The sequence below is a fragment of the Centrocercus urophasianus genome, unplaced genomic scaffold (assembly GCF_019232065.1).
Source record: "Centrocercus urophasianus isolate 14NV4802_14NV808 unplaced genomic scaffold, USGS_Curo_1.0 seq_13, whole genome shotgun sequence".
Classification (NCBI taxonomy): Eukaryota; Metazoa; Chordata; class Aves; order Galliformes; family Phasianidae; genus Centrocercus; species Centrocercus urophasianus.
In genome coordinates, this window is record NW_024884475.1 from 39,891,450 (window position 1) to 39,913,757 (window position 22,308).

The 22,308-nt window shown below is 41.1% G+C and overlaps 2 protein-coding genes and 1 long non-coding RNA gene across 3 annotated transcripts in view; 2 read left to right on the forward strand and 1 right to left on the reverse strand.

The window, feature by feature from the left end:
- Positions 1 to 1,508: 1,508 nt before the first annotated feature.
- On the forward strand, positions 1,509 to 7,272 carry JCHAIN (joining chain of multimeric IgA and IgM). Its single transcript, XM_042811615.1, has 4 exons — positions 1,509 to 1,620; positions 4,264 to 4,399; positions 5,293 to 5,373; positions 5,864 to 7,272. Exons 1-4 carry the CDS (start codon positions 1,560 to 1,562, stop codon positions 6,063 to 6,065), a joined length of 480 nt encoding a protein of 159 aa, XP_042667549.1. The 5' UTR covers positions 1,509 to 1,559; the 3' UTR covers positions 6,066 to 7,272.
- Positions 7,273 to 15,655: 8,383 nt separating this feature from the next.
- The window catches only part of LOC122156664, a 20,418-nt gene continuing 13,765 nt past the window's right edge, over positions 15,656 to 22,308 (reverse strand). The window contains exons 2-3 of the long non-coding RNA XR_006167595.1: positions 18,095 to 18,208; positions 15,656 to 15,794 (exon numbers count right to left, since the gene is read on the reverse strand). This is a non-coding gene — a long non-coding RNA (uncharacterized LOC122156664). The remainder of the gene's footprint in view (positions 15,795 to 18,094; positions 18,209 to 22,308) is intronic.
- SDAD1 (SDA1 domain containing 1) overlaps positions 21,732 to 22,308 on the forward strand; it is a 14,861-nt gene continuing 14,284 nt past the window's right edge. The window contains exons 1-2 of the mRNA XM_042811600.1: positions 21,732 to 21,880; positions 21,955 to 22,059. Coding sequence (XP_042667534.1) covers positions 21,791 to 21,880; positions 21,955 to 22,059 — 195 coding nt within the window. The 5' untranslated portion in view covers positions 21,732 to 21,790. The remainder of the gene's footprint in view (positions 21,881 to 21,954; positions 22,060 to 22,308) is intronic.

Here is a 22,308-nt window from a genome sequence, read left to right on the forward strand (position 1 = left end):
CAAAAAAAAAAAAACAAAAAAAAAAAACAAAAAAAAAAAAAAAAGAAAAAAAAAAAAAGAAAAAAGTGACCAAAACAGAGTTTTAGATTGACATTGCCCTCCCTACCTCTCCTCACTATGGTTAGCCAGGTTTATTTGTAACTTTCTGCACAAGATGGACGTCTTCCCGCTTCAGAAAGAAACTCCACAGTGCTCCATTTGAGTTACTTTCTGGGGTGCAGGAGATGAAAGAAAAACAAAGTTTTCTTGCCATACAGATGGAGCCTGGCTAAAAGAGGAGACATGTACCAATTACAGCATAGACAGTGCCCTCCTTGCACACAGACACCCACTCCCTCCCCAGGGAAGCCTTGAGTTTCAGTGCTGCTGATGTAACACAAAAGCTCTTTGCATCATGCAGCCACCTCACTAGATACTTGTGCCAGGAGAAAAAGCTCAGAATGCAGCTGCCAGGCTTTATGAACAGGTCTGTGCTTAGGAAGCTGGCTAGTCTGGTCTGAAGCAATGTTACCAATGATATGAGCTTCTTCAGAGCCCTGGGGAGCCAAGACTGGCATATGCAGTGTGAAAAGCCTGCATATCATCATAGCTGCTCCCTAAGAAGCTGGAGGAGCACAGGATTTGCTGTGTGCTGCTATTAATCACGAATAAACTAGCCTTGCAGCTCTAGCAGAAATTTGCAAAACACCAGTGCTATAAAACCCAGCAAAGAATGGCCCTGTTAGCTTCATATCTTGCTCTGTCACCCTTCTGCCTTAAATAAAATTACAAGCAAGGAGTTTTTATTCCATTGTAAGTGTCTGAAATCCCTTGTAAAAGGGAGTTGAAAACGGCCCCTTTCACTGGGGGGACAGTTGCCTGGGACCTTACGCAGAGCCTTCTGTGTATCACACATCCCATAGAGCCCCTTCTCCATTCACTAAGAAAGAGAGTCCTAGAAGCAGTAGGCAGAGCGTGGAAGAAGAGCCCAGCTTGCCCCTGCCGTGCTATTGCTTCTTTTACCCCTCCCACCTCTCATCTTGTCTGATTTGACTGAAAGCCTCGGGTGCAAGTCAGGCTCTTAAAATAAGTTGCACAGCATCTGGTGGAAAAAGGATTCTGATCCTGAAGCCTAGCATGTCAAACTATCCCTGCAATGACCGAAGCCTGATTTCTCAAAACCAGAGAGCAAGAACTCCCATTCCTTGGCTATCTGGACATTTCTTTAACTCACAATCAATCTCAGGTAGGAGAGCACCTGTAAATTGTGGTAGTAAATTGGCCCCTAAAGACCAGGGTGTTTTTTCACTCCTTGGTTCTCAAAAATACTGCATGTTGGTGATTAACAGAATAGAAGTGCACAGTGGTAGTGCCAGCCCCTACCCCCATTCACCTTTGAAAGACAGAGGTCTCTCTGTATGAAACATGACTGGTTTCAGTCCCCTAGCCACATTTTCCAGTGTCAAAGCTAGCCAGCTGGGCTGTTTATTTTAGGAAACAAATAGCTGTATCATTTGCACGCACCCTTATAGGCAGACACATGCTCTCCACTCACATTCTTCAAAAGAAGCGAAGGCAAGATGAAGAGCTCTTTGCCGTGGGTGGTTTTGGCCATCTCCCTGGGGTTCGTCCTTGTGGCAGGTAGGTGAGAAACAAAATCCATGGAAAACTGAGTAGAAAGGATCAGGGAGGTGCACTGTCTGTTTTTTTATAATTTGGACAGTTAAAAAAAAAAAATCAAACTCTAATGCCTGTTCAAGAAGTTTTGCTTCAGTGATGCTTAGACATCTCTGTCTTCCTCCACCACAGAGCAGTGTGATTCTAATTCCTGTCTTGAGCCTAAATTTGCAGCTAGTCAGCAGTCTTTTTATAATTAGCCATTCTTAATCATATTTCTGAGCAACAAACCACAGAAATACACGCTTGTTTCTATGCAATGCTAGGAAGCTTGCAAGACTTACCTGCAAGGTTTTACAGCTTCTAAAATCCGCTTGGTTCTCCCATCAGATGGCTGTGGCCAACTCATTTCAGATTGAAGTCATCTTCATTTACGCAGTTGATCAGTTTAAGGAGAACTACTCCAGCAGCATGCCTGTGTTCCCCCCAGCCTTTGGAAGAGGGCAACTTACAGCAATCCAGGCAGGTCCTTGAAAAGCCCTGCTTCCTATGACGTGTGTTATAACTGCATGGTAGTGAGATGTTAATAACACAGCTACAGCAGTAATGATTGTACTACTTAGGTCCTTTTTCTTTTTTTTGTTCAACTGAGCCTCTTTGTGCTTTAACGAAGCAGCTTCTTCCACATGCAGCAGTTTGAACAGATTTTTAGAATTTGCTCTTTCAAAATGCAGCTGCTAGACTTTGTATATCATCCTCTGTGCATCACAGCATACTGCAGGACATTTCAAAAGATGAGAGTTTTTAATCAAAATCTCTGCATAAGTATTTATGAGGGAGGGAACATCAGATTGCAGGGAGCCATGCACTAGAAGATCCAACCTGCAAACATTTAGAAAAAGGAATTTTTGCTTTTATCTGTCTTTTTGCCAAAGTGATTTTACTGGGCAATTCATGGAATCATTGCTGATAAGCCTAAAGGAATCTTACTTGCAGCTTTATAATTTTACTTTAAAAATATGGAGCACCTTTAACTTTTATGCTCACTGAATCTAGTGTTAATACAGAAGAAAATAAATCCAGTGCAATGCTTTTAGACTACAGCCTAAAAAAAAAAATCTTTGTATAATTATAAAAATACATTTGTTAATAGCATTTTACAATTAAGATAAATTAAAGCATACTCCCAAAAGGTTTGGGACAATTCCTAAAGCCAATAGGATCTGACAAATGCTGAGTTTTAGTTAAGATCTGAGAAGAACTGTACACCATGCTGTGTTGTGTCAGACACCTGAAGATCTATGTGAAGGACAAGGAACTAGAGACTTTCTGTAAGAAGAAAGAAAGATCAAGACACAAAGAAGCAAAAAGACCCCCTCCTACTTTAGAGGGAAGTGTTCCAGTTGTGTTAGCAGAGAGGAAACATACAAAGCAATAGAGAATGGAAGATGTACAAAGCCAGATAACTACCATTAAATTGTGAATTATCATCTGTGTCACATATTATGGATTTCTCCCTTAGTGATGGCACAGTGCAATCAGAGTTGAGCTTGGACTTTTGTTCTGCATGCCTTGAAATTGGTATTTGTAGAGATAACCAATTGTGTCCGGTGCAACACAGACAAAAAAAGCCAGCCCTTGCTATAAAAGGACTAAACAGACACATGCATGTACTGGGACAAAGAAACCCCTGAGAGCAGTAGCAAATACAGAGGGATGTGAAAATGACCATCTGAGAAGGGCGCGACTGAGCGCATATATAAAAGCAAGGCCATTTTTTCAATACCTGGAGATATCAGAGGCTGCTGGGGAAAAACAGATAGGAGAAAACAAGTTATTTCAAATCCATTTGCTTGCTTGTTAAGGAAGAAGGCATTGCATGCTAAGAGGAGCAGCCATAAAGCCTCTGGGTGACAGACATATGGGAAGTTTGGCCATATTGCTTTGACTGAGTTTCGTATTGAATAAATTGCTAAGAGTACGGGAAACAAACATACCCAGGCTGGCTCTTCTCTATCTGAGTCAGCTCCACAGCTGCCAAATGCAACTTCATTAGAAACTGAAGATCAGAAAGGCAGGACTGGAGTTTTCTGTATAAACCAGGGAATTATAAAGGGCTACTTGACTTCCAAGGTCACTTCATCAGGCTGCCTTCCTGCTGCATCCTCTAGTGTTTTTTTGGCATTGGCTCCCAGAGGGATACGGAGGACAATACAGTGAAGAAAAACTGACATACACTGTGATGGCACGGCCACAGATGTTTAGAGAGTCAGATCCCAACTAGCGTTTGCACAGCTAAAACAGACCTGGTACACAATACTGAAATTGGGTAAACTCCTAGCAGAGGCAATTGTGAAAATTGGACTTTGGCTTCCTACAGCTGGAGGCGTGCATTTCATGACAGATCCCTTTTGCTTTGCCTCCATGGTCAGAAAAGCAGTGGTCAGCTTTCCTATTTCCTCCCTGGCACTCCCATCCCTTCTACATATAGAAGCAGATTGTTGGCTGAACAGAGAACTAAACTTTTTTGTCAATAGGCTTTTTGTTGTGACTTTGACTTTACACTTTAAAAATCCTATCCTATCTGAGGTCCTCATCACTTTGCTTTCTGACAGAGTTGCAAAGTTTTCCTGTTTTGACCTGAGATTGCATATCCTGTGCTTGCAGGTTATGAATGGAATGATGATGGTGACGAGCGCGTGCTGGTTAATAACAAGTGTAAGTGCGTAACGGTGACCTCAAAGTTCGTCCCCTCCAAAGACAATCCTGAGGAAGAAGTCCTGGAGAGAAACATACGTATCATGTAAGTGGCAGACAAGTCTTACATGGAGGTGGTGAGCAGGAGAGTATGTGTTGCAAGAGTTTTCTTCTGTTTGCATTTTTTTCAGATGTCCCATTGTTTTTCCATGGGCTGCTTACTATGCTACTCTGCAGTAACTCCTTTTGCTCCCATCTGGGGCTTAATCATCTCACGTGCAAATATGTGGTGTTTGTCCCTTCAGGTGCAAGAAGGATCTCGATCTTTTAAGGGGCCAAGTAGCAGCTTCACAAAATAAGCTGTGGATGTAGAATAACATTTATACAGTTCACCTAATCTGAAACAAAATTGGGCCAGTGACACTGCAATTTCCTTTTCAGATTTGATTTGTGTTAACAAGCCTGTAATTTTGTAGCCTGGAAAAACTAATTAATGACAAAACTACTACCAGGAAAGGTCAGCTCTATGAGGCAGATCTCAGGCCAGGAGTAAGACTTTGTCCTCTTCATTCACATAAACCTGACAGAGGTATCTTTCTTGGAAATGGAATGGACAATTCAGGCTCAGAGAACTCACAACAGGAGAAATAATAATTAAATACCTCTGTCAAAGTCTCACAGGACTCTGCCAGCTCAGACTTTAAGAAAATAAAATAGGCACTGACACCTTGAGAGCATCATTAGTGAAAGGAAGCACTTTCAGAAATTGCTGCATTACTCTTAGGGAAAGTATAACAGCCTCCAAAGCTGCCTGGAAACCAGGTTAAAAAAAACCAACATTTTGCCTTCAGGGGTGCAGAAAGGCCAAGACTTCTTTCTGGAGAAGAGACAGAAAGGAAATAACCCAAACAAGATGAGAGTTGAGAAGTCATCAAAGCAGAATAGCCCCCTGTATAACAAGTAGTTTTCACAGGAGCAATTCTCTTTCCTCCATTCCAGTGTCCCACTCAAGAGCCGACAGAATATCTCTGATCCCACATCCCCACTAAGAACCAATTTTGTCTACCGCATGACCGAACTGTAAGTATTTCTCTTTACTAAATTAATTTTCTAACACCCTATCCTGTAGCACTGCACACAGTGGCTCACAAACATCTTGAAGGATAGCTGATAATCTGAAGGAGCATCACAGAGGAAAGTCTTCCTTTTAGAGCCTTGTTTGTGTATTCCATTGTAAGTCAAGAAATTGTTACATCTATGATTAATTAACAATAAAAGCATTGCATTTCCAGGTAAAGTCTCATGCTGACCCATTTCCTTCTTGAATATCTTAAATATCAAGAAATTACACAGTTCATCTTTAATCCTCCTTTTTATAGGCCAGTTTGGTGAACTGCAGTTTGATACACTGAAAACATCTGGCTGGGAGTTGCTACAAAGAATGCATGGCTTGGAAAGGCCACAGTACTCAGCTAACTACAGCTGTCAAATTAGAGAGAAAGACTACAGTTTTGTCAGAGGTGTCTTAATTGCAGCTCTGAATAATACTTCTATTCCTTATCTCTTCCAGCTGCAAAAAATGTGATCCCATAGAAATTGAGCTGGGAGGAGAGACATACCAGGCCCAGCAGAGCACCTCCTGCAACGAGCCAGAAACCTGCTACACCTACGACAGGGACAAGTGCTACACCACAACCATCCCGTTTGTCTACCATGGGGAAACAAAGCAAATTCAAGCAGCGCTGACGCCAACATCCTGCTATGCCGATTAGCTCAATCCATTGCTATCCTAACACCTCATTTCACTCTGTTTTCCTACCACCAGACCATGTTTAGCACTGTAGTACCTGGATGGCAGCGTACAAAATATCAGCTCCCAGAATAATGCAAGCTTGCTTCATGTCATTTTTCAATATCAAGATTATATCATACCTAACTCGCTGGTTGTCAGATTCTCTTCTCTTCTCCCTGTCCTGATACGAGCAGATATTGCAATATCATTGTCTTAGACTTTATCATCAGATAGATAAACCAGACCCCTCAAGCAGCTATAAATCACTAAATCCTCTGAAATCAAGGAAAAAAGCTAGTTAACAAAGAATCTTTTTTGACCATCTTCCATCAGTCTGAGTAAGACTGCCATGGACATCAGCAGAAATGTCCAAAATGTCCATCTATTTTGGTTGCTTCCTGAACAACGTAATGCAAACCTCTGTGCAACCATTACACAAGACACTTCCATTAATTTAGAGTAGTTTATGTCATTATTAAAATCTATTGTACAATATCTTTGAGAGAAAAATAAGGCATGAGACTGAATTCAGATTTCAACCTTTGTTTTTTCCCCTTTTGTAATTGAGCATTCTATATCCTTCCAGTGCTATGGCTTTTGTAAGCTTACAGTCTTCACTTAGATACAGAAAGTAGGTGCCAAGATCCTGGCTCTTTTAGCGATACTAAACCATACATACATTTTTTCCTCATTTCCCACACTTACTCACTGACAGTGATGTGTTCTCAGTTCAATTGAGGTTGAACACAATCAAGCTGGCATGAATTTGTTGTTCCTTGTTTTGCATTTAGAGCTGCAAAAAAAAAAAAAAAAATTCTATGAAGCTGCCTCACTTGCAAGAGCAGGGGCCCTAGTTAGAGATTCCTTCCCTTTTCTACAACTGTCTTATTTTCTGTTCATATAAGAAACCTCCACCAAATAAAGGAGCTGATTCTGTATTGTCCATTGCATTTAAATGCATTACATCTGATATTGCCCATAGATAATATATGTGAGTGCGTAAGGTGTCTGTTGTTGTATTTGGGATTGCTAACATCTTCCTCAATGTTGGCAGAAGTTGATTGCAAAGTCTTAGGCTGTTCTGAAAAGCCCTTCTGTGGCTGCACACATTATTGCAATAATAATAAAAAAAAAATCATAGTTTTAGCTTTGTTAATTCAACATTAAATAAACTTCTTTCTGCAGCAGTCTGTTACATTCCAGTGGTGTTCATAAGAAAAAGCCAAGTCTATAATTATATTATTGCCTACTTCACAAGAAGCTCTCCCCCAGCAACTGCTTTACTTTCAGATGAAGGCTCCTGAAATACTGAGAATGAAATATTACAATGCACTTGATGAACCTTTGGCAGATAGAGGTTGAACTGATTTATTATTTTAGCATCAGCTCTGCATAAAAGTGCAGCTTCAAGGCACCCTGATTCTGTGCAGGACTGGGATTTAGAAATCCAAATAACACCCCAAATCCTGCAGGTGAGAATTTCCCTGCGCTGTGGAAAAAATCTACCTTTTGGGTATACTGGGGGCTCCTCAACTCAATTTGTATGGAAGATAGCTTTCCTAAAGATAAAGTAATCTTATAGAGGCCTAGTTCTGGAAGGCAAAAGAGGAAATTGGACTGAGGTATAAATTAACAATACACCATAGCTAAGTAAAATGAACTTGGAAAAATATCAGCATTCCCCCTCCTTCCTGCAAAAGACAGCCAATTTAAAGAAATAAGAAACAAACTGAGGCAAAAAAATTCTGCAGTGTACTGACATGGCTATCTAGAAGAATATATTGATTAGGTACTCAGCTTGTTGAAATTTGTCTCACAAAAATGTTGATCTTGAAAGTTCTGAAGCAGATGTTTCCCAACTGAGTGGGGTAGATGGTCACTAGAGCAGGTTGGTTTGGGAGACAAAATTCAGCTCTGGGTCTTGCTGCAGACTGCCTGCGACTGTGTTGGATACAACTTGGGCTCAGATACAGCAACGATCACATTTGAGTAAGTGAATGGGGACTCCTATTTAACTGCTACAATAGTTGGCAGATGAACAGGCATCAGCTGAAGCCTCAGTTGCTAGAGCTCTGAGCCCCTAAGCTTCATCTGATCTATAAAGTACCACACACAACGGAAAGCCTGTAGTATGGAACCTCTCTCATTGGTATCCATCCAGCAAGTGACTCAGCTTGTACATCCAATGCTGAAAAATCATCTAAAATATGAAACCCCTCATATAAAATATGAGATGCCAACACCTTCTCCTTTGCAGAACTTAATTCATCTCTAAAACAGGTCTAAATCTGCAATTCATTTTCACAGTGATGCTGGTAATATAGATTGAAGCAGTAAGTACAATGTGGATGCTTAAAAAGTGGTAAGCTGACTGTAGTCCAGGACTTTTAAATCAGTATGTTACAGCACATGAGTGCCTTTCAGCTAACCTAAGAACAGCTAAGACATCTAAATGGCTTATGCCAACTATTTGATCTTCAACTACCTCTCTACTTCAGAAAAAAACCCTCAAAACTATCTTTATGCTTACTCTAATGTAAGAATATTTAAGGAACAGCTCAGCTACTAGCTTCTGTTCATTTAAAGAGAATTTAGAAATCTGTGTTAATAGTAGTGGAAGAAGCTTCTCTCATCTTATCTCTTTGGTAATCACTTCTCAAAAGTTTTGAACATCTTCTCTTGAGCTCCACTATAATTTCTCCCAGCCAGCATTTTCAGAAGGAACTGAAAGAAAAAGATTAAACGTGCGATTAACAGACTCAGATAATAGATGTTGGAGAACAATTGAAGAAAGAGCCAAAAACAACACCAAAAGGGTCAACAAGCCGGTGCACACATTGTTCACTGTTGCAAATATTGCAAATATGACATGAAACCAAACTCAGTGCACTCCTTTCATTGGCCCTCAGAGAAAGAAACCTTTTTCCTGTTTACTTGCTGCCATCACAGTACTGTGTCCTGCTATAGTGGTCCCAGCACCACTTTCAAATTCCCCTGATGATCTGTGCCCCTGGATGCATTACGACACTGCAGTGTCTGTGAGTACAACAGTCCCACCCCCTCCATAATCTCCAGCACACAGGAGAGAGGGGAACCAGAGGTCCCAGATCTAGGTAACTTCATAGCCAAGACCTTGGGATGACACAGCATTAGCCACAAGCACGATGAAATGGAGGCACAGACAACAAACACCCTCAGCAGATTCTCTTGACTCACCTGAGGCTTTCGGTAGCCCTTTCTTTCCAGGAACTCGTTAAAGGCCTGCGTACTGTAGAGCTGTGCAACTTCTATCCCCTAAATCAATTTCCAGAGTAGATGAAAAAACATTCAAAATTCATTTTTACGTACAGGTTCCACATTCCTAAATAAACTACATGGTGTGTATCCGTCCAGATGTTGTAACTAATCTACCAACAACTGCAAACAGCATTCTAATTCAGATTTAATTTGTACTTTTGAAAGAAATAACGTTGCTTAATGAGCTTGAAGTCTTTTGCAAATTATGATCTACAACCTGTAAAGCTGATACCCCATGCTAGACAAAGTCACTTTCCCCCATCATTTTTGGCTAAGGAAAGAAGGGAGAGTCACTACTATGAAAGTAATCACACCTCCCATCAATAGTATGCAGTGTAATTCCAGGAGGAGGTGGACAAAATTAGCTGGACTTCTATTCTTGGCTTTAATTTTTAGGCAAAATTAACACAACCAAGACCTTTGTCTTGATGTTCTCCTGCACGCAGTTATTCCCAGGCACCCACTTCTTAAAACTGTCTCCTCTGTTTTATAGGCAGCCCCTTGCACGGGCACGGTTTTCGTCGTGAGCAACTCAGCTTTACCTTTGGAAGGAGCGCCCCCTACAGCACGAACAGCGTCCTGCTTCCCTTTTGTGCACACAGCACAAGCATGGAGATAATTTTATAAAGATGAAAATAAACCTAGATCTAAGATAAACCCATCAGTTGAAAAATAAGCCTGCCTGTTCTTTCAACTCCGCCAACACATAAAAACACTGAAGTACAATGCTAGCAACCTTTATTTCTCATCACTCCTTAAAGTAATTTGGGTAGGCACAGTACCACAGCTGAATCCAGCTCCTTTCTAAAGGCAGTTATTTTAGTACTGCAAAACAAAGTTAAAAACACCCTAAATCGTTCTAAAATACTAATTGCTGGCTTTCAGCATGTGAGTGCTTTTTGGCCACAAATAGTATTAAGTGCATTATAAGAACTAGACTTAATTTACTTCAACTAAGTCTTGACTTGTAACTGTGTGTCTTCTAGAGCTATTGCTCATGTGGGTGCCATGAAATCACAGCCTAACTATATTGACTGAGCCTGTTTGAACCATGGCTATCTCTGCTTGGATGACATGGTCACTTCTATATTTGTTTGCAGCTGCCAGGCACAATACAGTACAGAGATGCTCCCACCATAACATAAGCTCTTCCATAGCTATGTCACAAAAGATAGATGTTAGTTTTACATTCATGCTACCTTTCCACTCAAATGGTGCTTCGCATTCCACTTTTTTCCCCTTTTCACTCCCACAGGGGCAAACAAGCTGCTATTGGGTGTCTCTAGTCTCAAGCCATCTGAACATCAATTGTTTATTTAAGAGGTTCATTGCATGGAAAACCTGTGAAGGAGGTCTGTGAGGCTTATACTTTGGGAATCAGAGGCTGAATAAATGCTTTTTTTTGTTTCAAAACAGAATTCATGGACTAAGAGATTATAGAAATACTAGTGTTCAAATTATCCCAAAACTGGCCTAACTTTGACCACTTACCTAAAATTCCTTAGCAGATCTTTTCTATAAAATCCTCAAGTTCTTACCTCAGCTGCTTTTAGTCTTTTTCTAGGTATTCAGTGATTAAAAGAAAGGACAGCAAGAAATGCAGTTAACAGGAAGGATGGGGACTTTATAGTCATGGTCCAATGCTTCAGTGTCCTCCAGTTGTTTCCACCTTCACCACTTTCCCTGCACTCCTACATCAGTGCCACAAGCATACTCTGGACCAAGAAATTTAAGAGACTCCAAACACCTAACAAACTGCATTTGAGGTACGTCAGACATAATGTACCAGACTTCATCCTAAAGTCACACAACACTGATCCATATTTTCCATTTATTTCACTGGCTTTGGATACAAGTAAAACTGCTGGGAATTCTCTATAGTTTGACCAGCAAAAAGACTGTATAGCTATACCTTAAATAGTACTCTTAGGTCTCATTCTCCTATTTTATTGCTCTGCTGCATGTAAAAAGTAACCATGATTAAAGAGTTCTTTTTTATGCGCACTGTTTCCCTGAGATAAGTACACAGAAAAGCTCAAGTGCTTCAGAAAACCAGGCTCCTTCCTCAGCTCCAGCAGGTAACCTCAGCCAAACGTCATCCAGAACAGACAGAATTCAGTAAATATTAATGTGGGCTCTTTTACCTTAACCTGGCATGGCAAGCACCCTAGCTGATGAGAACTCCTGACAGCAATCTCGGGAGGTGAAGCCTCTTGGCTTTTTGACTGCTCTGGTTGTACACAGAGTTTCACTGCACAGAAAGGTGTAGGGAGGGTGACCTCCCTTCCAAGGCTGATGCTGAACAAACTTTTGAGTGCATCTTCATCAATATTCCAGTTCCCTCCTCCCTAGAAGAGCAACATAATGAAAAATCTCAGAGCAAAAAAAAAGCAACATAATCTTACTACTTTTTTGTTCCACGTATTTCCTTCCTAAAACCTCAACTTCCAGTACAACTAAACCCTGGTCAGGTGCTTGCATTTGCACCACAGCGATGATCATAGAACACCCCAAATTGTAAGGGACCCATAAGGCTCACAGAGTCCAACCCCTGGCTCCACAAAGGGCACCCAAAAGCGAGACCATATGACTGAGAGTGTGGTCCAGATGCTTCTTGAGCTCCAGCAGCTTGTGGCCATGACCACAGCCCTGAGGAGCCTGTTCCAGTGCCTGACTACCCTCTGGTGAAGAACCTTTTCCTGATATCCAACCAGAACTCCCCTTAGGCAGCTTCATGCTGTTTCCTTGGGTCCCATCACTGTTGGCAGAGACCAGCGCCTGCCCCTGCGAGGAAGCTGTAGGCCCCTCGGTCTCCCCTTCTCTGGAAAGAACAAACCAGGAGACCTCACCCACTCCTCATATATCTTCCCTAGATCTTTCACCATCTTTGTAGCCCTGCTTTGAACACTCTCTAATAGTTTTATGTTCTTTTTGTACTACGCCACCCAAAACTGCACACAGTGCTCAGTGAGGCCACACTAGTGCAGTGCTGGAGCTTATAAATGAAGTACACATTTCAGATAAATGAGAACTGCTCCCAGGTGAGGTAGTAAAATAGCAACTTGAACATAGGTGGATTCCCTAGAAAACCTTTCTGAAGCAAGTTTACTCTGCAGTAATGTTGTACTGTGATATTTACTTTCTTCACATTTCAGTGGGCTGAGCCCTCTCAGTCACAACACAGAGCTATGTTTCTGACTTTGACTACTGGATTCATGTACCCAAAGCCATGTTTTCACTTCTACTTCACTTCAGACCTATAGACATTTGTCCTAAACAAAGTAATTAGGTTTTCAAAATGAAAGAACAGACAACGGCAGTTTTATTTTACTTACCAAAGACATAACCCAATCACAAAAATGCTTGGTTATTTGCTTTACGTATTTGTCAAGTGGAGCTGGGCCACCCTGTGTGGCCTCTTTTTCTCTTGCTGCTACCTTCTTCTTGGAAAGAGAAGCACCTGTTTTTTTGCCTTGAGACTCCTGGCTGCTGCAGGTTTTAAAGTAATAAAAGATGAAACGTCCCTTAATTAGCTACAACAATAGTGACTATATAGTAGCTACTACATATAACTATATGTCTTTGTATTAAAGATGGTGCAGTTTAGCACCAGACGTGGCATTGTTTTTGCCAGGAATAGTCTGAGCTATTTGAATTACTTGTAAATAACATCTTCATAAATATTAGGGTCACACCTGGTAGACTTCGCAAGACAATCAAGGTTTGGATGAGAAACTAGGGAAATAGCCTGCCATTTTCGAAATAGAAAATTCTTAAAAGTGAAGGCTTAGATATACATGTTTCTCATCACTATGCCTTTTGTTTTTTAGAAAATCTGGGAAGGAGATATGTGAGGTTTATCCTTTGAGAGTCAGAGGCTGAATAGTGTTTAATTGTTGAAAGGGCCTAGGGAAAAAACGAGAGTGATTATATTTTGCCTAAGATGGTTCAGATTGTGAAATTAACCAGCAGCAGGAGGCTGACTCCTTATGGCTTTGTAACACCCAGAAGTAATCATGACTTCTTTCTGAACAGGTTGTGAGATATCAATTAATTTATCATTAGTATCACTAAGGCAGTTGAAGGGGCATATCTTAATGAAAATCATCCCCATGACAGATTTTGGAAAGGGCTGGTTGAAGAGGTAAAATTTTAGAAAATGCTCATAGGAACACCAAGCCTTAGACAAAGATAGAGACAGCAAGCAAATTAATTAAATCAGCACCAGCTGAGAGGGTTTGCTGTACCCAGTTTGGCTTTGTATCATTCAAATTCTGAGCAAACCTCCCCACAGAAATGAGTTTCTTTTTTCTCCACACATCTCACCTCAGATAAAGAACATTTGAGGAGCCTTTGTATTACTCTCCTCATCTTTTCCTGTACTCACCATGCCAGTATCTTGCAACTCATTACTTTCATTTGCTTGTCCTCCATTTGATCCTCCCCCTCTTGAAGAGTTTGGTCCTCCTGTTCACAGTGAGCCTTACTCTTAAATAAGATTTTGGGATTGAACATACCAGTGACCTCATTGAAGAGCTGTAAGCCCAGAAAAAGGCATCTGTTAAAAAATACCTTATGGAACAAATTCCTTTTAGAGACTGCATGAAGGACTGTGCAACATACAAATCTCTTCAAGTACACTAACAGTTAAGGCTGTTCATAGTCCAGAACTTTCAAGCTATAGACTTCTTTCTTAAGTCTCTAAAGCATTAATTGCAACATAGGCTGCTTGCCAGTTCTTGGAATAATGCTCCATTTCCAGTCCCTGTAATCTTCTATGGCAATCTGATGTACTACAAATCAGCTTTTATTTCAGTTGATTTCAAGTTTTCCTCCTCTCAGTACAACTACTTATTTCATGACACCACTGCTCCAATAAGAACAGCTCGGGAGAGCTCTGCTGTTGCCTGATCTCAAGAACAGAGACCCAACTCCCTTTTCCGAACTCAATTAATCAACCTTCCATCATCTTACTGCATCCAAGCCTTAGGACAGCATATCCCTCTGAGGCAATCTAAGTATACACTGAGATGCTTCACACCCAGGGGACCCCTTATATATTATAGCGTAAAGTCTGCCATTTCCAAAACAGACTCCTCACTCTCCCCCCTGTTCCTTCTGTGAAGTACTGGTGGTAAAAAAAAAAAATAATAATAATAATTAAAAAAAAAAAACAAACCCTATTTTGTCTGTAGTTGATCACAGTCCTCTGTTTACAACATTCAAGTAACAAAATTCTGGAAATTCACTGCATAATCAATGAACATCAAGATGCTACAACTACAAAATAAACAAGAGAGTTAAGCAAAGCAGATTATGATAACAAAAAGAGAATTGATAGAAAGCTTACCTGTATCCTAGGCCCACTTACAAAACTCCAGCAGAACAGATCTCCAGAAGAGATCCTTCCCTACTGGCAGTCAGCTCTTAAATAGGTCTAGGAGGGGTGCAGCCTGGCTCCACCTCTTCCTGCAGCACAGGTGAATTGTCTTCACCTGTATTTCTCTAGCTGACTCATGGCTCACCTCAGGTGATCAATCAGAGGTTCAGGCCGTGACTCAGCAGTTCCCATACATTCACAGATACAGAATAGAACTATCTGCTAACTTTTGTTTGTATGAAGCTAATTTGAAGCAAATTTGAAGAACCAGTCAGAGAAGAGGCTTCTGTAAACAGGATGAAAAAAAGTTTAAGTAGTAAGATCATACCCTGCTATAGTGTCTCAACTTTTCAATTTTGCTTCTTGCCCAGTGATGCTGATTTGTTTCAGGGGCTGGTGATATCTTAACACGTAACATTCTGTAATCCTACTGCGGTAGCACAGTCAAATTTCTTGGCCTCTTTGTAGTTATGTCCTGCAAATTACTTGCTGACAGGCTGGTCCTACTGTCTGAATCTAAGAAACCTTTCACATCACTGGCTTTATTTTTATTTTGGAAAGAAGTAAAGGACAGTGATCAAAAATAGCTGCATGCCAGATTAGCTTCTTATTTCAACTTTCTAAAGAATATGTTTAATCAGGATTATAAAAATCAATGCCTTTGGGGAGATACTTTTTTCCAAACACGAATAGAGCACTGTAGAGCACATCGGATTCAGACAGTGCCCTATGCACACAATGTAATTCCTCCTGCTTTGCTGTTGAGGACTGAGGTGGGAAAGACAGACCTGTATTTTGCTGGACTTCTTGCTTTTGTTCCATGGAGCCATGTATGAAGATTTTACTGTGCTGCTTTTTAGGATAATTGAGACAGGTCGCTTTTCACCATACACAACCATATTTTCACATGAAGGAGGGAAGCCATCTCTGAAGTCATCTAGGCCTTTTCTCAGGAATATCCAGTGCCGGCCATTAAGTGAGTTTGGGAACTCCAGCCTGCTTTCTTGGAAATTATGTGACATTTTTGCCCTTCTGTAAGCAAATGCATTAAGCAGAACTTAAATACCGGATTCTAATGAAAAGGAACACAGTACATTTGAAGTAAAAATGGGTATTCAACTGAAAGCATGCTTATCCATGCTAGCTAGCATTTTGCTACTATTCAGCTTTAGAGAAAAGCTTATAAAACACTGACTTATTCTGCGCAAATGAACAACTGCCAAACATCAGAACTGTCCACGCACAGAAATTCCTGGCTCTTCAAAAATTTGTAGGTAAAGAAAGTTCTGTGAAGTTAACAAGTTGTTTTAACCCTCATTTTATGCATATATACTGCTTCAAGAACATCAATATACTGTAAAGCTTAGTTTTGACTTTTCCCACAATTGCAATGTAAATTGTATTATAGCATGTATGTAGTCAAAATCACAGCCAATATAAGGTTTAGATAAAACAATTAAATTCAGACAGGATCCAAGCCAGCACTTTCTGACAGCAGACCCTTCCATCAAGCATTCATAGCTAAGTGTCCAGTCAAGATCGCCCTCATTCTTCTCAACAGCCTTATTTCAGCTGACAGTATCTTTTCCAGCTTTCATTCACTGCACGTGCAATCTTTCATTCGTGGCCTACTGAATGTTTTCAGCAAAATAGCCTCATCCATTTCAAAGAGGTAGAAATTGGTAGCTAAACCAATCTTTATTTTCAAGAGCTTGCAGATCCAGTGTTCAATTTGCATTTTCCAAGTAGTCTCCTGTAGTTGCAGGAGAGGGGCACAGGCAGGAAGGCAGCCATGGCAACCCTTAACAGGCAGGCTGGAGTAGAAGACCCTGTTTGCTACAGTGGGCAGAAGCTGCACTAACTGCCAGGCAGCAGAAATCCACACTGCCGGATTCTCAAGCACAGTAACAAGGTGATTCAAAGTTATAAACACTTTAATCCTTTTTGATCTGCAGGGATTAAATCACAGGCAATAAAGCATTGACTTACTATCCTCATCAGCAAACACTGTCTATTCTGTGGTGATGTAAAGATTCTGCTTCAAAGCAAGTGGAAAGAAAAAAAGACAAGCATTGTTAAACTTCAGCATTCTGCACTTAACCAGGTACTGGCATCTGTGCATCACCCTAGTTTGTTCTTGGCTTCACTTTCTCTTTGGATGCTAGAAAAGGTTTTCTTAATTTCCTCCAAATCATTCAGCAGCTGAGAATTATGTCTATCTAAAACAAATGTTGAGATGCTGCTACAAAGCCAGGCTCAAGCTGATTAGGATTCCCCTAGCGATACAAAGTCAGGTGCAGACATTTTCAGCTACACAGAGTACACAGTTTTTCATAGATGTTCCAGGTCAAAGTGCTAAAAAGAGCCGTCAAATCCTGCCAGAGATTGTCACGACAGCCACCTCTGTAGGAGCAGCTAGGCCAAAGACAGGCAATGCACTCCTACTTTTCCTTCTTCCTACCCCTTCACAGAGCTCTTAGTGATGCAGGCAGTGACAGTGGACAGGTCTTGAGGAGAGGCTTTTTTGCCTTTCCACCTGTAGATGTTTATATCAAAGTACTGCCCCAGACACTGTAGAGGCTGGATCTGTTGACATAGAAAAACACAAATGGGAGCAAATATTCAGTCCAAATGACCGCTGCATCCCTGACAATACTTTCATTTTTGCAGTATCTCCTGAATGGTACAGAGGTTCTGGATATATCGCACAACCTCTTCAGTCCCTTTGTGAAGTCTGTGACTCCTTGTTTATGGGATTTTTTTAAATACCTTCTCTTCTTATCTTTTATAAGACTTCACATTTGAAAGCCTTTTACTTGGAAGACCATCTCCTTCAGAGCTTGGAGCACCTGCTGAATTGGGACACAGAGACCACACTGGATCTCTAGGGAAAAAGTATTTTGTTGCTTCAGCCCAGCCTACCCATGTTTTGATGTGCTGTCACTCTTTCTTGGCTTGTTTTCATGTCCACAAATCTTTTTCAATGCAGATTTCATGGTTTAAACCATAAATGGTCTTACCAGGTCAGACTGCTCATGAGGCTTGTGTAGTTAGTTTCATGCTTACCTGTATTAGTTTACTTCAGCAGTAGTGTCAGTGTCAGCAACTGACACTATTTAAATTACTACTTTCAGTGCCTTAGTAGTACTGTCCTTGCTTGCTAAAGCAAACAATACCAAACAGCATAAAAGATTTTCTTCAGAGATAATCAGCATTATTCACTTGTGTTAGCAATGCCTCTAGACAAAGCAATTCCTGAGTGTTTGTAAAAAACCGTGTTCTAAGAAACTACTGTCAAGTACTACAAGAACTGTAAAGAGAGAAGTACATACCTGATATTTATAGATCTATGAAGATACCTTAGGCATGTTATTCTGCAGCAAATGGCAAACAGAAAGCTACTTCAGCATTACTCTGCAAGAAAATCTCCAGAAAATCTTAAAAACCTACAAGAAAATATGTAGAATTAATACTTCTGTAGTATTACTTCAGACAAGGCATTTGTTTTAAGTCCCTGCTGGCATGGTACTCTAGGCTTGTTTCAAGAGGGTTGTTGTGGAAACCAGATCCACAACTCTGTCTGCCTACAACAAAGGCTTTTTCACAGTAAGATACACAGAGAGTTGTGTATCTCTGTGGACTTCGTGAGAAAAAAGTTGGAATTAAAGCAGAATCTTATTTTGCCACAATATATATGCTCATTTTTCAACACCAGCACTTATTCAAGAGCTTATCAATCAAAAGTCTTTACTGCTGATTAAACACGACACAATAGACTGTTCAATGTGCCTTTACTAAGCGTTCATTAACATTGCTCTGCAGGATAAACATGGGCTAAGTAAGGTACTATCACTGCTCCTGGTACATTTGAATAAAGACACAAACTGGCAGGTGAATTCTAAAGAAACTACTTAAAACAATTAAATTACATTGCAGTAACTCAGCAGCCTCTGGAACACATTCTGCTAATTCCTGACCACATTCTCATTGTGTTGCCTAAAGATGTGTGCATACTGCATACTCAAGCAGATTGCATAGGCATCCCAATACATGTAGACACTGGGTTGATATTCCTGCTGACATCAAAATACATTTGCCCACCACCATATCAGTGTTGCTGTCTTCCATGCTATCCTAAGCAATAAGAAAAATGGTAATAAAATTTTAAAAAAGTCAGCTCAGGGCAGTATTATGGTGTTACTTTTTCAGTCGCATAGGTCATGCAGTCATACAGTGATCAGACTGAAAGAAAAAGGGAAAAATTTCAGGGCAGTCTGCTTTAAGGTGAGCTCTGCTCTACATCTCAATCTAATGCTAAAGCACAAGCACAGTAGCACTCAGCAAAATAAAATATTTCAGTAACATTTCCACATAGATCTCTGAAGCAAGTATTAAAATTTGCACCTGACTATCCAGAACCACATTAATCCACTATGCTAGCTGTATGGGAACTGCTGAGTCATGGCCTGAACCTCTGATTGATCACCTGAGGCAAGCCGGAGGAGCACAGCTGAAGGCAATTCACCTGTGCTGCCGGAAGGGGTGGAGCCTGGCTGCACCCCTCCTAGACCTATTTAAGAGCTGGCTGCCAGTGGGGAAGGATCTCTTCTGGAGATCTGCTCTGCTGGTGTTTTGTGAGTGGGCCTAGGATACAGGTAAGCTTTCTGTCTGTTTTTGTTTAACTATCATAGTCTGCTTTGCTAAACTCTCTTGCTTGTTTTGTAATTGTAGCATCTTGATGTTCATTGTTTATACACTAGCAAAGCAGTTACTGATTAGGTACTGATGAATGTTGCATGGGATCATTCACATGAGCAGCAAGTATAAATAGCAGTGGCACATGTGCAACTGCAGATATTGTCACAGAACTATAGTATCATTAATGTTGGAAGAGACTTCTCAGATCATCCAGTTCAATCCTCAACCCATCCCCAATGTGCCACTGACTACATCTTTCACTGCTCCATCTCCACATTTCTTGAACACCTTCAGGGATAGTGACACCACCACCTCCCTGGGCAGCCTGTGCCAATGCAGTAACATGCCTTCTGGGGAAAAAAAAATTTCCTAATATCCAACCTGAACCTCCCTTGGTGCAAATTAAAACCATAAGGGGCAACATACTGTCTTATTAGCATGTTGTGTATATTCCCTGTTTGGTCCCCAACCCAGTATTATGTTACAATCTCAAAAACAGCATCATTAGACTAAATGCTATTTCTTTTAAGTATCTGTTACTCTCAAGTTCAGGCCAATATTACTAAGCCAAAGGAATATGATGTATGTAGTAAATAACAAGTAGGTCTCTTTCTGATCAGAGCTAACAATCTGAAAGCTGCTTCTCAGAAGTCATGCTGCTAGCTACCCAAGGGTAAGCACATCTATGGTGTCAACTAATCTTAATTCAAACTACTGATCCAACATGGAAAATCCTAAAAGATACAGTTGTGCAGAATTATTGTTGCTTCCTGTAAACCACACCTCTGCCAGAAGTTAGTGATATTCAGCAGAGACCATGCTGTGGTAGAAATGATGGCATTCAGTAATGCAGATAAGATACCTGAAAACACTCCACACCTCTGCACCTTTATTGCAAATAGTGATGTTACTGACAGATCCAGACCTCCAAACAAGCTCCATGCTTCTCTGGTTTTGAGGGATGTGACAGGACTTACTGCTGTTTCTATACCTGCATAGCTCATCTCCAGTTTGTGAGCTAGAGCTGATCAAAGAGCTGTGTTTGTATAGACCCAAGCAGCCAAAGACACACTCAGCAGCTTCTACACTGATAGTGCACAGGGTAACAAAGGAAACCCACTTGCTTACAAGACAGTCTTAGGCAAGTGAAATGCAACTGCCATGCAAAGGATGGGTCAATGTTGCAGTCACTTAAATATGTGACCTTTAATCTCTTATAAGGTTCCTGTGAACTTTGGAGAAGGTATCTTCCCTGGACTTTGCCACAATGAAGAATCACATCTGGAAGCCAGGTTCCTCCATTTCCTGAGAGATATGACTTTAAGATCACAAAACCAGTGTATATCTCTTCTCAAAGAACACAGATTTCTTGTGTGTCTCAGCATGATTTTTTTTCCTTAATCCTAAACCATATTCTTCTGTTTATCTCTCTGAAGAAAACTTTAGTCCCTTGACTTGAAAGCTGGCTAATGAATAATCACCAACTTAATCAGTGCTTCCCAGAACAGAATCCCCATTTTTATATCCTCTCTCCTGTCTGTTATTTGCTATACTGAAACCAATTTCTACTGCTAGACAATCAGGCAATTCATAAGCTGCCTTTAAGCACAGATGGCTCTCTATTACAAACCACTTTCCAAAATCATTTGTAAAACGATAATAACAATAAATCAGTAATTGGCATTTTTGCTCAAGGCATTAACTCAAATTGTAGCTGCCCTGAAGAAGACACGAAAATACAGCAGAAAATACTTCATATATAACGATAGCAGCACAGCAAATAGAACAATCATAGACTGATCCAGAGCTTCTTAACAAGCATTTTACAGAGACAATGTTACTCAAACCTAAAATTTATGCCTCCATTTCCTCTGCTTATTATCAGTTTTGACTGACCATGACTATAGCAGAGGAAGGATGCTCTGCTGCTCTTCTATATGAAATTTGCTGTGTTCTGTCAGGTGGTAATACCTTACAGGAACAAAGAGACCACTTTAGTTTTAATTGCAGGTGGGTTGCTATGCCTGGCCACTGCAGGCCTCTTGCTCTTGAAACAGACTTCACTCAAACGCAAGCAGCCAGCAATGGGTTGACGGTTGGACCTGGCTAATCTTAGTCTTGTCGAACCTTAAGGATTCTATGGCTCTTTACAAGTCGCGTACATACAGCTTGCGCCGTTTATTGGTGCCCCCACACGGGAAGGGCTGCGCGAAAACTCCGCTATCGAACGAAATTTGACCCTCGGTGGCGCCCGTTGCGGGGCGGGGCTAAGATGGCGGCGCCCAGTCGGTAGCTCACGCGTCTGGTCGTCTGTACCGGGAGCCGGCGCTATGTCGGGCCGCCAGGGGAACAAGCTGCCCAGCAACCTGCCTCAGCTGCAGAACCTCATCAAGCGCGACCCCACGTCCTACACCGAAGAGGTAAGAGAGGGAACGGCGGCGGGGTGGCGGGCGTTTTTCCGTCTGAATTAAAGACCACCGCTCTGTGTTCCCAGTTCCTCCAGCAGTACCACCACTATCAGTCCCATGTGGAGATCTTCACCTTCCAGCCCGATAAGCCCAACAAGGAGCTGGCGGAGCTGGTGATGTTCCTGGCGCAGGTAGGCCGGCCCTTCTGAGGGACAACACGTGAGGTGCCATCGGGCCTCTGGGTGCCGTGTTGGTGTGTGGCTGCATTTCGTGGATCCCTGCTGGGACAGCCGTTGGCCAGCCTCCTGTAAAATTGCCTTTACCAAACCTAATACAGTATCTGCTGTTAACAGGAATGCAGTTTTTTCTTTTAAGTTTCTTAGTCAGTTTTGAAACTGTACTATAACTGTACTATAACTGTACTATAACTGTACTATAAC

Coding starts and splice junctions, on each gene's coding strand:
- JCHAIN (XM_042811615.1), top strand. CDS start 1,560: ATGAAGAGCTCTTTGCCGTGGGTGGTTTTGGCCATCTCCCTGGGGTTC. Junction 1,621..4,263: donor GGGGTTCGTCCTTGTGGCAG/GTAGGTGAGAAA, acceptor CTGTGCTTGCAG/GTTATGAATGGAATGATGAT. Junction 4,400..5,292: donor GAGAGAAACATACGTATCAT/GTAAGTGGCAGA, acceptor CCTCCATTCCAG/TGTCCCACTCAAGAGCCGAC.